This window comes from Pezoporus occidentalis, unplaced genomic scaffold (genome assembly GCF_034315485.1).
Source record: "Pezoporus occidentalis ecotype Australia unplaced genomic scaffold, CSIRO_AGI_Poc_V1 ctg562, whole genome shotgun sequence".
NCBI classification, from domain to species: domain Eukaryota; kingdom Metazoa; phylum Chordata; class Aves; order Psittaciformes; family Psittacidae; genus Pezoporus; species Pezoporus occidentalis.
In genome coordinates, this window is record NW_026915902.1 from 30,811 (window position 1) to 44,326 (window position 13,516).

At 48.4% G+C, this 13,516-nt stretch overlaps 2 protein-coding genes and 1 long non-coding RNA gene across 3 annotated transcripts in view; 1 reads left to right on the top strand and 2 right to left on the bottom strand.

The window, feature by feature from the left end:
- The window catches only part of LOC134173894 (store-operated calcium entry regulator STIMATE-like), a 37,596-nt gene extending 30,790 nt beyond the window's left edge, over window positions 1-6,806 (top strand). The window contains exon 8 of the mRNA XM_062638363.1: window positions 5,822-6,806. Within this exon, the coding sequence (XP_062494347.1) occupies window positions 5,822-5,935 (114 nt within the window). The 3' untranslated portion in view covers window positions 5,936-6,806. The remainder of the gene's footprint in view (window positions 1-5,821) is intronic.
- A 2,245-nt stretch (window positions 6,807-9,051) lies between these two features.
- On the bottom strand, window positions 9,052-11,212 carry LOC134173895 (uncharacterized). The gene is made up of 2 exons (XR_009968436.1): window positions 10,878-11,212; window positions 9,052-10,819 (listed from the first exon to the last, which is right to left on the bottom strand). It is a non-coding gene; the product is annotated as an uncharacterized LOC134173895 (long non-coding RNA).
- A 16-nt stretch (window positions 11,213-11,228) lies between these two features.
- Window positions 11,229-13,268, bottom strand: LOC134173896 (inter-alpha-trypsin inhibitor heavy chain H5-like; the record flags this gene model as incomplete). Its single annotated transcript, XM_062638364.1, has 2 exons — window positions 11,229-11,729; window positions 12,771-13,268. Coding segments are annotated over 2 exons (797 nt in total), but the record flags the coding sequence as incomplete, so codon positions are not given.
- Between the last annotated feature and the right edge of the window lie 248 nt (window positions 13,269-13,516).

Consider the following 13,516-nt stretch of genomic DNA (forward strand, 5'->3'; position numbering starts at 1 on the left):
AGAGATCACAACCTGAGTCACCGGCTTGAATTCCCTTCCTTCCCCTGGCACCCAGACCTGGTTTCCAAGTGCTCTGTGCACAACTGCTGGTAGCCTGCAGCTCGCTGCCAGGACTCGCTGCGATAAGAGCTTCTGGCATCAGAGGCTGGCTCCAGGAGCAGCTTCTGCTGAGGGATTTAGGATGTACAGAAGTACCTTTTGCTCTCTGATAGCTTTTTGATAGAGTAACTCAGATTTTGTGCTGGGCCAGATGGCCTGTTACTGGTGACATTAAAACACACACAGAGGGGTGATAGTGTTTAAGGGTGTGCTTGGCAGTCTGCACCATGGATTCTGGGTCTCAAGGGCACAGTGGGGAAGCATCCGCTGCTCCTTAGGATGCAGTGTCAGAGGAGGCAGGGAGGGCAGGCAGATGTGAGCAGCTGCTGAGACAAGTGAATCACTCTTCCTGGCCTTGCCTCCAGATAAACCGTGGTAGCTTGGCAAGGTCACTAGAAACATGCAGCTTCCCAAGTGGTGTGTGTGGTGGGAAATCTTTTCCCTCCTCTCTCCAGAACAATAAAAGTGACCTGAGCTGGGCAGTATCAGCGTGACTCGATGGTTATGCATTGAAGCCAAGAACTCATACCCAAGACATGAAGATGGATTAACTCTGGGTGTGAACTTGTCCCTGGTTATGGCACAGTCTGGGTTTCTTGGTTGTGACTGATGTTTGAGAGTGGTACTTCCTTAGAAGAGCTAGCTTGGAGGTGTGCTCAAAATGTAAAGCTGATGGTAAAGATCTTACTGGATGTGCTGGTGCGTTTCTGAAGGTTTAAGATCAGCTAAAATTACAGCAGATCAGAAGGAGGAGGTGACATCTCTGGGTGAGACACCAACCTCCTTTCCAGCATCTAGTCTCATAGATGGTGTTGCAGCTGCTGGTCCTCTGTGGAAAAGAAGCTGCTGCACCAAAGAGGGGACAAGAGTTTTGTAGCCTCTAGTTTTGCATAGTCTGAAGGGAAGATATATGTTAATCTCCAGAAGCTAGGAAAGTCTATTCTGGCAGCTCAACCAGATGGGTTGTTTCAAACTGCAGAAACAACTCCCGCAGTCTGATTCCTGCTGTCAAAGGTTTCTTCCATCTTCCAAGCACTTGAATCCTTTTCTCAGACCATGTTTTGCTGAGATCTTCAATGTGCAGGTCATCTGTCCACCTTGAAATCCTCCAATCCATCACTGCAGTGGATCTACTCTGGTAATGGAGCTACTAAGGGGACCAGTTCCTACCTGGAGCAGCCTCTGAGGACTGCCTCCTTCTTGCTCAGTTATGTTCCTGTGCTTCTGCCCCAACAAATAGTTTGGGCAGAGAAGGAAGCTAATGAGGAAATACAAAAGTGGGTGACCTGCTCTTCCAGCTCTGTTTCTTGGCACTGGGCTTTGAGGTATAGCTCCTGCTTCACGTGTCAGTTTCTTAGACCATGAGTTAAAGATGATGTTGGCTGCCTGAGCCCTACAGTTGGACTGACTGAATTTTAGTCTTGAAAGAAGAAAACAAGGGTTTTCTGGGCTAATGCCCTGTTCTCCTCTCCCTGCTGCCCACTGGAGGAGGAGGAAGGAGGGGCTGAGACGGTGTCTGTACAGAGCAGTTGGCTGAGGCCATGTCCTGCAGTTTATCAGGGTTCATCAGAGCTGTCTAGCAGCAGGCGCCAGCAGCTCCCCATCATGCTGCCTTTTTGAATTTCAACCCTCTGCCTATCTTGCCAGTAGAGATTGTCATTGGTTTCACTTGAGCTAGCAGTTTGTGTTGGGAAGAGGAAGGAGAATAGGAAGAGGGGGCTGAAGTTAACCTGTTAAAACCCCACTCAGAACTCGGTGTTCTCTACAGGGACAGTGGGAAAACTCAGCTTTGTCCTTGGCTTGGTAGATGAAAGAAACACAGCAACCAGCAACCTTGACTTACTGCCTCGTTGGCTGCACTGTGGACAAAAGAACTGGCAGCCTCTTGTGGCCTTTAAGGCTCTTCTGGTGAGCCACAGATGTGATGATGGGCTCTTGCTTATATTGGAGCAAATACTGAACTTCTTTACCCTGAAGCCCTGAAAGGGACAAAACCTCCCTGTTTAGGGCTGGAAGATTTTCACCCTTCCTTCAAAGGCAGTCTTAAGCTTTGTGTTGTTTCAGGTAGATGTTCACAGTCTGTTTATTTTCCTTCCCTCTCGTGGGATAGAGAAAGATCCCTCAAGGGTGTCAGCCTGAACCCGGTGCTGTTCAGGCTGGGGAAGTGCATTCGTCTGTGGGGCCCTTATTTCTCCTTTGTGCGTGTCCTGCTCTTGACCCGAGTGTCCTTCCCTTGCCCTGGCAAGTGCCAGTAAAATTTAGATGTTATCAGAGATGTCTTTGTTTCCTCTGCTCAGGAAAACCAGTTTCATAATGTTGTGTTTGATCTTTTTTGAGCTTGTTTTGTTGCTTTGGTTTGGTGCTTTCCCAAGGGAGGGGGATGAGTTTCTGCTCCTTTCCTGAAGGATTACATTATCGGAGACAAGCCTTAAAGCAAAACTTGGTCTAATAACAGTGGTACTTGTAAGACCCATTGGGGTGAAACTAGAGGCTAGTTTTAAGGTTGGGAGGGAAGCTAATACACTACGTGAGGACCTGCCTTTGGTCAGTATGGAGTTCAGCACCTATCCTCATCCCCTTTGTAGGAGCTGTGACTTCTGGCATTCACAAGAATGAAGATGCTGATGAATGCCAATAGCTATGTTGCTTGCTTTTAAGTATTGAAAAATACTCCAAGAGTGAGTTTGACTTGCTTAGTGCTCAGCTGAGCTGATTTTTAAGTATCTCCAACTCAGGGTGAACTCAGATGCCTGCTACTTATGGGGAAGCTGAATGAAGGTGTGCGTAGAGGTGCCTCTGGAAGGAAAGCATCCTACTTTTCAATCTTACTGACTCATGGCATCTCATGTAAGCTCTGATGCAGGAGGGTGATGGGATGGTTCTTACATCTCCACCGGGCTGGTGGGACTTAACGCAGTGGGGAAATGGCCCCAGAGCTGCTTTGTTTAACAGCTCCCTGTCTGTCAGTCTCTTCCTCTGCCACTGAGATGGCTTGGTTACCTGCAAGGTTTGCTTAGATGGAGCACCAAAAAAGTAGGCAGCCTCTTCTCCCAACAGGAGTGGTTGGCAGTGCATGGGCAGCCCTGTTTCACTACCATGACCCGTGCTGTTTTGCAAGCTGCTGGCCTCCTGGTGTGGGGAGGAACGCATGAAGTATTTGAGGACTGCTGAGTGAGACAGTAACTCCTTGTCCCAGGACTGGGAAACCATGGCCCATTCCCTGCTGTGATCCTGACCTGGCTGCATCTGCAGGGAAACTGCCTTGTCCAAGTTCTGCTGAAGCCTCTCAAACTGCAGTTGGGCTTGAAAACAGTATCTGAGGGTATGTCCTGTGACTGTCATAGTGATGAGGTGCTGTCGTGTGATGAAACTGCCTTGGGGGATTGTAGGAAAGTTACATGGAGGGCTGTAGGCTCAAGCAGCTTCCTACAAGCTGTATGGTGGGCAGGTAGCAGCCTGAAGGGGTCTGGATGTGCAGTGCTTAGTGCTTGCTCAGTCACCTACACTTGGCTGTGAGAGGATTAGTTTGCTGCTGAAACCCACCAAAATTACCTGTTCATCAGGCCCCAAAACTCATCTGTTGCAGGCCGTCAGTTCAGTGAGTTTATAATGCTGTGTGACTAGCTGCCTGTGTTTTCAGGTTCCACAGCATCACAATATTAATGTGATAAACAGGGGAAGTCTTTACTTGGGAAAGATGGAAACTTTCCTGTGTGTGTCTTGAACCAGCAAAGAATTCCTCGAGACCAAATGGCAAAGGACAAGAATCTGATCCGTTGCTGTCCTTTGAGCATCTTAAGTGCTGCTGTGAGGATAACAACGTTAGATGGAGGGGCTGGAGTGTGCACATGAGGGTGGAGAGGAAATCTTCCCCTGCGGCTCTTCTGCTCCTTTGAAGCCATTGACTCATTGGAGTTTGTTTTTCCTGTTTAGTCATTTTGTTCCTGTGGTAACTGGCTTTGTGGTGCTGCCTGAGTGCAAACAAGTGGAGGCCACTGAATTCACAACTATGCATGGAGATAAAACTAATCCCCTGTGCTTCTGGTTTTGGGGCAGGAACAGTGGGCTCTGGGACTGGTTGAGCTGTTAGGACAGCCTGCATGTGGATGTGCTGGGTTGGAAGCCCATGTAGCATCCTTGCCTTGTGTCTCTGAGCTGGAAGGCTGCTGTGAGCCAGGCACAGGGAGGATTCACGGTGCATGGGTTTGGAGCAAAGTGGTACCTGTCCCTTGTACCTGCATCTGCCGTGACCTAATGATGCTGTTTGGGTTCTGTGGTGGGGAAAGGGCTGCTGGCATTGCTTAACTAGAGAAATAAAACTGGAGACCCTTGACTGGGCTGTTAGACTTGTGCCCCTCTGAGCTGGGAGCTCTGGTGACCTGGCCAGCTTTCTGATGTGGATGACTAGTGTTTACCATAAATCCCATGATTCAACTGAGGTTCTGAGCACTGCTGGGCATGATACAAGATGTAGATGACTGCACTTCATCTGTGCTTTGAGGCAGCTGCTGACAGGGGTAATAGCAGTAAGGGCTTCTTTTGCTCAAATCTGGGTGTTTGAGGGAAGAGGGCTAGGATGGGGTTGAGCAACCAACAGCCTGTCCAGCCATGACTATTACCCATGTGAACTTGTCCCTCCAGCCTGCTGACTGGAATTGGGCTTCAGCTCTTCTGCAGTCAGTGCAGCCATACCCCAAGTAAAATCCGGCCTCTTTCCTCTTCCAGATGATGTGGCTGGAGGATGTCCCACCCGTGGCTCTGCATTGTGTGAAGGCTCCAGGCCGGTGGCAGCTCAAATGAGCTTGTTGAAGTTAGCTGTTGCGAGTGTAGGTGCTCCTGGAGGCCATGGGCAGCCTTTTGATCACATAGGAAAGCTGTGGCCTTTCTTACCTGGAAGGTGTCAGTGCTCTGTTGTGGTTCCCACAGTTCAGATGGTGCCAGCTAGAAATAAGATGCTCCAGTCTAGGACACCACTCCTGATCCTGCTGGCCATGGCTGCAGCTAACCCTGTAGCTCTGCTTGCTCTTCTGGCTGAGCTCTGGAGACGGCCAGCAGCTGGGACCTGGAAAAAGGCCTGCATTTGGTACAGCTTATTATGAAGTACGTGGCCTGGTTTTTATGTACATCTCCACTGAGGATGCAGCCTGGCCTGAACATGCATGTCTGAGTCCTGTCCCATGGTAAACAGCTTTAGCTGTCTGAGGTCCCTTCCAACCCTAACTGTTCTATGATCATCCTGGTGTCTGCACCCAAATCTGTTGGAGATATGGTCAAGATGACCTTCAGCACTTAGCCATATGCCAGAGAGGATTAGATCTTGCAGCATCCCCCTCTAGGGATGCTTGGCCCCTTCAGCAAGCAGTATCAAGAAGAGCTGAGAACTTTCAAAGGTATAACTCCTTCACCATACAACACCTCAGCACCAGCCGACCAATAACTTGCCCCCCCTCAGCCCGACCAAGCACCGACCGATACCTCCTCCAACCCTGCCGTCTCCCAGCCCTTCCGGCTAACTCCCAGTTACCTCCTGGGCATGACGTGCTGTGGTATGGAATACCTTTGGTCAGTTTGGGTCAGGTGTCCTGTCTCTGCTTCCTCCTGGCTCCCCCTCCTCCCTGGCAGAGCATGAGGCTCACAAAGTCCTTGGCCAAACCAAAACACTACTATCAGCTCTGTTCCCAAGCTGAAAGTCAAATCACCATCTCTCTGTTCTCCCTTGCAGGTTTTACTCTCTCCAGACATGGATTTTGATCAGTCTGAAAGCGACCAGGATGTTTCAGTACTGCAGGGAACGAACCAGCAGATGAAGCAGCCCAGCTATCAAGTGGTCATCTGACAACACTGAGACAAGGAAGGAGGAGGGAGGGAAGCAGCACTGCGATCCTTGAGCTGGCCAAGGGAATGCTAGCTGATCCTTATGGATCTGCAGAGATCCTTTTGCCTGCCTCAGCTATACCTGTCTGCAGTTGTCTCTTTGGGATGGTATCTATGCATGCTGTACAGGCTGGAGCAGCATCTGCTGTACCTGTGTGATGCTGACCCACACCCATGCAGGCACGTTGGGGTTAGGGCTGTGCACATGTACTTCCCCCCAGCTGGGTGGAGCTTTTTGTCAGGGCTAGAGACTGAAATCAGGAGATTGGCTGCTTTTTGAATAGGCAAGGAAGAGGATCTGTCCTGTGCTACCTGCACTGTGACACTTTGATATGCACGATACTCAGAATAATGGGTTTGCAATATGTATTTAAATGCCTTGAATTGGAAAGGTGGATCTGATTTTTTTTGTTTCAGTGGATCTGATGCTTTTTTACTGTTTTATAAGGGAATGCAGTAAATACCTGACCCAAAACCTTCATGAATGAAATGCCTTCATGTGCTTCATGTGTTGCAAAACCCTAACGCTGTGAGGATGAAGGGGATCTGCTGGAATCTTTCCTCACCGGCTCCTCTCAGGACAGATTATCTTTCTGCAGCAGGACTATCCTGGTAAAACTAGGGAAGAGCTGAGGCCACAGAGCTCAGTTTCTGTACAGGGGTTGTACGAGCCGCTTCAGGGCAAAGAGCTGATGCTTCAGCGTGTGCTGGATTCCAGACTGGGCCGGACTTGGAGACTGATCCCAACTGCTGCCTTATAAGTGGGCATTTAGTGGGCAGTAGAAGTTGACTGATTTCCTTTTAGCTAGTTTAAAATAAAACTGATGCTGTGAGGGCTGGAGCAGCTCTGCTCTGGAGCCAGGCTGAGAGAGCTGGGCTGGGGCAGCCTGGAGAAGAGAAGGCTCCTGAAGGGGAGACCTGAGAGCAGCTCCAGTGCCTGAAGGGGCTGCAGGAAAGCTGGAGAGGGGCTTGGGACAAGGGCCTGTAGGGACAGGCCAAGGGGAATGGCTTTAACCTGCCCGAGGGGAGGCTGAGATGAGCTCTTAGGCAGAAGCTCTTCCCTGTGAGGGTGCTGAGGCGCTGGCACAGGGTGCCCAGAGAAGCTGTGGCTGCCCCATCCCTGGCAGTGTTCAAGGCCAGGTTGGACACAGGGGCTTGGAGCAAGCTGCTCTAGTGGAAGGGGTCCCTGCCATGGCAGGGGTTGGGACTGGATGAGCTTTAAGGTCCCTTCCAACACAGACCAAATCTCTGCAGGACCTGATTTGAAAACCAGATCTGAGGAGTCACGTGAAGCGCTGTTAAGCAGCCCTCATCTTCTGGGGGCAAAGTAATGGCCTCTGTCAGGGCTGGGGCATCCCAGATGTGGCACCTCTTGCTGTCAGTGTGAGGTGCAGCGCTTCGCCCTGGCTCTTTGTTAACACGCTGTATTCATCTATGAACACACAGCAGTTCAAACCACTGCAGCCCTCCCGGGAGGGGAGGGCGAGCACAGAGCAGTTGCACAATGTGCTCGCAGGCTGGGTGCGCACACGGCTGCGATGGCAGAGTCCGGACAGTGCATAGCCCTCAGGCAGGGCCTGATCCAGGGTCAGCTGGAGGGATGGACCCCGCTGAGCCATAGATGGTTCCCAGAAGCACTGGGTGGGGATCAGCTTTTATTTTCCCTCCTTCCCTTGTGTTTTCCCAAGAAACCCTTCCTTATTAAGGAGCAGAAAAGAAAGGGCTTGGGGGTTGGACTTAGATGTAGTTAGACTGTCAAAAGCTGAGTCAAGAGCGTGTGAAGTTGTGTGGGTTTGTGTGGGTTCTTTGTCTTGCTTCCCGAAGTAGCTTGGAGGAATTCGACGCAAGCCAACATCTTGCATGTCCTCGGTGAACTAGAGACGCTTGGCTACACTGGCAGCTGCTCGGCCTTACACTGTATTGCTGGAAGTTAAGTCATTTTTTGTTTCGTACTTAATGAGGGGTCAGAATCCTACATCAGATGGTTCTGCAGCTCTCTGAACACATCGCTTACATTGCTTAGTGAAATCAATGCAACTTTTGCTTGTCTGGCAGAGTTCTGTGCTGGTAAGGGCTGCAGTAACGCATGTGCTGTTTAAGGTCTTGGCTGAGAATAGATTAAACCAGTTTCCCTATTAGAAATTAGTTTTGTTCTTGCTATCGTGCTGCACAGAGCAGCGCTGCAGTATGTGAAGAGTGCAGATTCAGGCACAGCAATGTCCTTGTCCTAAAGTGGAAGGTGACATGATCTTCATCTTGGCCCTTACCTAAGGCTGGCTGGGAAGGTTCCCAACAGGCAACAGCAGGGTAAGTATGACATGGGGGAAGGTTGTCCCTCTTGAGCAGTGCGTGGCCAGTGTTGTTTCAGCAGCCCTAAATTCAGGAGTCCTGTTCCCTTGTCTGAAACGGTGGTGTGCAATCGTTTCCATTGCACTTAGAGTGATTGCTCAGCCCTCATTCCTCAGCCATCTGAGCAGCTTGCAATGCAATGGTTTGCAGTCTTTAACCATATCAACTGGGAAACTCTGTGCTCTGTGACACAGTTGGAGAGGAGAAGCAGCATGTGCCTGTATGTGTAGTCATTGCAGTGTGCTTCCTTAGAGCTCCCTTGCTACCATGAGGGGTTATGAGGACGTGTTCAGAGAGAGAGGGCAGTGTTGTGATGCTCACTTTATAGATGGGAAAGCTGAAGTTCGCAGTCCAGGATCTGTGCCTTTGCTCTTACTGCTCTTGGGGCAGCAGGAGCACAAACTCTGGCTTCTCGTACCCTAATCTACTGCGTTTAAAGGCTGGATCACTCTTCTCTGGGGGGTTACATTCTCAGTTTAATGTGTCACTAGAACCTTAGGGTCCATTCACCTAACACGCTTGTTGCTGCCTACCAGGTGTGGAGAGGCTGAGGAGCATCACTGACCTTTAATTTTCCACTGAAATCACTTCGGTTCACAACCTGTTGTTAACCTGTGAGTGGGTCTTTCAGCCATACAGTGACATGAGCGTGTCCAGCAGCATAAAACATACATAACCTTACCTTCAAAGCTCATTTTATCTTCTCCAAATGAAAGCTTCACTGCAGCGTTCACTGTAAAATATTTATTGTGAAATGGATAACAGGAGCCTGAAATGAGAACTTGGGTACATTGCTCCAGGTGCTTCACATGGCTGGGAAGCTGGACTTGATCATTGTTCTCTTCAGGCCCTGGAAGAAGTACGTTTCCTTGGCTGGCATAGGAGGAAGAGGAGTAATGATGCACCTGAAGCATTAGCAGTATGTGTATATGTATATATACATATCTATATACAGGAGAGATGAGACGAGAGGAGACCTTAAGCCAATCAATCCCCTTAGCAACACACTTGAACAGTTAAATGTGGGAGGAAAGTAAAGATTTCAAAGAAACCTCTTCAGTGAGGACAGTATGAAGACGACGGGGCTGTCTGTAAGTTCATCATCACTGTTGTCTGCAGCCTGTTCTAGTGATATGGGAGGTTGCTTGGAAAGGGGCTGGTGATCTCTTTCCACTCTTGTCTTGGCTGGAGAAGGCAACTTCACAGATGTTCTTTCCCATGTCATTTTTGGCCCATGTGCATGCTGCAGAGCATTAACCTCTTGGGTTATTGCATGCCTTCATTTCTCTCTTGTAGGAGAGCTAACATAGCTGGGCCTAAAGCAGTAGGTTTTTTATGTTCTGTTCCTAAGCTCAAGCCTTGCCCTGAGTTTTGCACTGACTGAGCTCTCTGTAGGCATGTTCCAGCAATTAAACCTAGCTGGTTGCTTTTAGCTAGTTCCTTTTTTGCTGCAGTACACGGTGTGAATAAGCAACCATGCTTGCTGCCTGCTCTGCTGCCACAGGGCTAGCAGTACAAAGCAGAAGACAAAGCAACTGGAAAATCACCACCCCAAGCCCAGCAACAATATGATTAAATATAAAATATTAAATATGAAAAAATTAGTAAAAATTGAACCCATTGCTGTAGCTCTCTGGCAACTCTGTTTCCTCCTAACACATGGATATCATTTAGTTCCTGGGGATGCTTCCACACCCACCCTCTTTCAGCTCTGGAAAGGCAGAGTATATATGAGCTCAATTTGGCCTTGCCATCTAACTGTCTTTGTGGTTGTCAAAGTCCTCTTTGGCCACATTCTCTATTAAAGAAACTCCCTTGTGCCTGATCTAGAGCATTATTCAGCGATGCCTCGCTTTGAAACAGACCACAGCCTTGCAGTTTGGGGTTGGAGGCTTGCACCACCTGCAGAGGGGGTGGCTGGCGGACCCTTCCGTAACCTCCTGCCTGCTGTGCACAGATTCCTTCAGCATAAGGAAGGAGAAGGAGCCAGGGGAAACTGGGATGAAAGTTATTTTACGACTTGGAGTAAATAAAGACTTCCTCCCTGATTAGAAAAGCAGCTAGAAATGTCTAGTCTGAGTTCAAGATGCTGTTTGTAGGGTCAAAAGCTGTCCTGAGGGCTGGTTCATCATCTTTTAGAGAACTTAAATCTCTGCTAAGCAGAAGGGATGCTCTGCTCATGGAGGTGGCAGCTCACAGTGGAATTTGTTTCTCTGAGGGAGTCAAGATTCAGGCTATCCCTAAACCTGCAATGTTACATAAATGAGATGCTTCATGGAATGGGAGCCTGCACCACTCCTGTTGCTGCTTTTTAAGCATGCAGCCTGTGCACTGAGACACTAATAAACCACATGAAGGTTTTCACCACTGTTTTAAGGGTCTGCAGGGGTTCAGGGAACACCACGCTTAGTGGTAAATCCAGACCTCATCCTAATAACCAAGAAAGCAATGCTGTCCTGTGGCCTGTTGATTTATAAGGTTTTGATGTCTTTGTTACCTCTTTGATGCTAACGGGGCACTACAGATGAATATCCAGCCACCTCTCCTTTTGTCACCTCTTTGATGCTAATGGGACGCTACAGATGAATATCCAGCCACCTCTCCTGTCTCTCCCTTCCCCAGGGACCGTGGTTGGAGCAGATGCTCCAAGTCACAAAGCATAAACAGAGGACACCCAAGGATGTCTCTCTAGGCAGGCACTGTGCTGTATGATCTGTGCCTCTCTCTGTGTGACTCACCAGCCCCTGGGTGTATTGCACAGATCCCTGCATGGGTTAATTTTAAGGCCAGCAGCTCTCTGCATTGCTTGACATGAGTCCTCGACCACTTCTCCCTTCATTCCTACTGGGAGAGCACTCATCATGCTTTTACCATCTCCTCAACCCTTACACACACACACACACACACCCCCCAACCTCCTTGTCTTCAGGAATTTGATGAACAACATCCATCTAGCATGGAAGAGAGACAGCTGATTTCCAAGGGCAAAAAGCCTTGGTTTCTTTGGCACCAAAAAGTAAAGAAATATTCATAAGTTGCCTAGCTCTAGAGGCTTCAGAAGGGAACCACTGTCACACATGCTGCTGCAATGCATGGCTCTGGTCCGTCTTAAAGGCTGTTACTTGTCCCAAAGCTAGTCCCTGTGTCAAAAGGATGAGAAGCCAAATAGTCTTGATAGCTCCCATCGATCAGTTTGTCTGCATTGTTTTTGGCAAACCAGCACTCAACTTCCTGCTGGCCATTGCAGATCCTCCTCTGCTTCCACACCACAGGAATGAGCTGTCCCTTCACTTTCAGGGTGTTGGTAGGGTTTGGCTGCAGTGCTGCCGTTTGATTCTGACCAACCTGCTGATGACTTGTGTTTAGAGATTCCTGGAGAAGTTTAACTTCGTGGTTCAAGAACTGACCTGCAAGGCAAGATAAAACAGAGTCCATGACTGGCTGTTTTGTGCCATGTTTTGAGGGTTCTTCCTGTATGAGGTTCTAAAGAGCTTCTCTGCAATAGAAAGATGAATCTAAGTCCTGCAGTTCTTTTCTAAATCTTACAAACACAGAGATAAGAATAAAACCCTATTTCCTTTTTCACTCATCAAGACACATTCGCTTTTTGAGCTGCTAGTAGTAAGTTCCCTTCTGTGGATCATGATTATTAGAGAATAATAACTCGTACAATGCCCATCAGCAAGAAGAAGGAAGATCTAGGCCTGAAGCCCCAAGTTTTCTTGGGGACAAGCTCTTTTAGGCCAAACATAAGTGTGGATTTAGAGGTTTGTGCATGCAAGTGGCCTGAATCCAAAACCCCACTCCTGAAGGATCATCGGCTTAATCTGGGGGTACATGAATGGACTATATCTTCAGTCTTAGGGTTCTGCACCTGTACATGGCCATAAACAACACTGCTTTTTGTTGGCAGAAAGAAATCAACCATCTAGTCATTCTCTGAGCCTACCTAAATCCTAGTTGCTCTCAAAATGTGGACATGGCTTTTCTTTCCCTTCATGCTTGAAAGAAAGGGGCCACAAAAAGTACCAATTTTCTTAATCAGGCTGTTCTGCATTAGGGATGCTGTTAAAGAATCTCTTACTGGGGCCTTATTCAGGGTTCTTGTGGAATATTTGGTTTCTATCTCTGTATGGAGACCATCAAGCATGTGTGTTCTAATGACACCTGTATTAAGCAACCACAAAAAGACTGGAAATGTGAAAAACGGGTACAGCCACAGAGCTAGGATAGTAGGACATAGCTCACACAGCAAAAGATGGGAGAAGAGTTTGGGATAATAACAATAGAGAAGATGTTTGAGAGTGGACACAAAAGTCTCAACTGGGAACTTAATCCCCACCTGCACTGTTCATTCCTGTCTCTGTCCTTTAAAACTGTTTGGAAGGATCATTTCTGGTTTACAGCTGTCTGGTTTACAGCTCTGAACCCAGGAACTTGTTACCTACCCAGTAGCCCATGGGAAACAGAAGAGAGGCCTTTACTGTTGGAAATGTAGAACCCCAAGTGACTCCTCTGATATGAGGCTGGCTTCTTGTAACGGTGGATGAGGATGACAAAGCTGATGGTGTCTCGTATCGTCACAGTGATGTTGGAATTGGCAGAGATGGACACCTCGAGGCTGCTGCTTTGCACAACAGCCCTCCGACCACAGGACAGAAGAAGCCTTTCCCCATCATCCAGGATGATTCTTTTGGGTGTGATCTCTAGGTAAGATCTCTCTGGCTTATTGTTGAGGATAGTGATGGTGCTGAAGTAAGTCCGATGCTTCTTGTGGCCGTTGGGCGGTGCAGGAGCTCCAATTAATTGCCCATTCACAGTTACACCTTGTAGGGAAACAATCAGTAAGTGGAAGCTGAAATCAGGAACAGGTATATTTGTCTCAAAGATACAGACCTTGCAACTGAGAACATGAAGATTCACCACCTCATGCTCGATTATTTCACCTAAAACAGTATAACCAGTCTATCATAAGCTGATTATTTTATGCAGAGCACCTAAGTTTACCCAAGCTCAGAAATACTGGGAGGTTCTCCCAGCCCCATTAGTCCTGACATTGTGTACACAGTGCTACAGGATAGAACCAGCTGCTTCACAGCACAGTCACTCCCTAAGTTCCAACCTTAGATCCAATTATGATCAAGATAATGATGTGCAGGGATTTTGAGCCATGTAAGACAAATACTTATCTTCC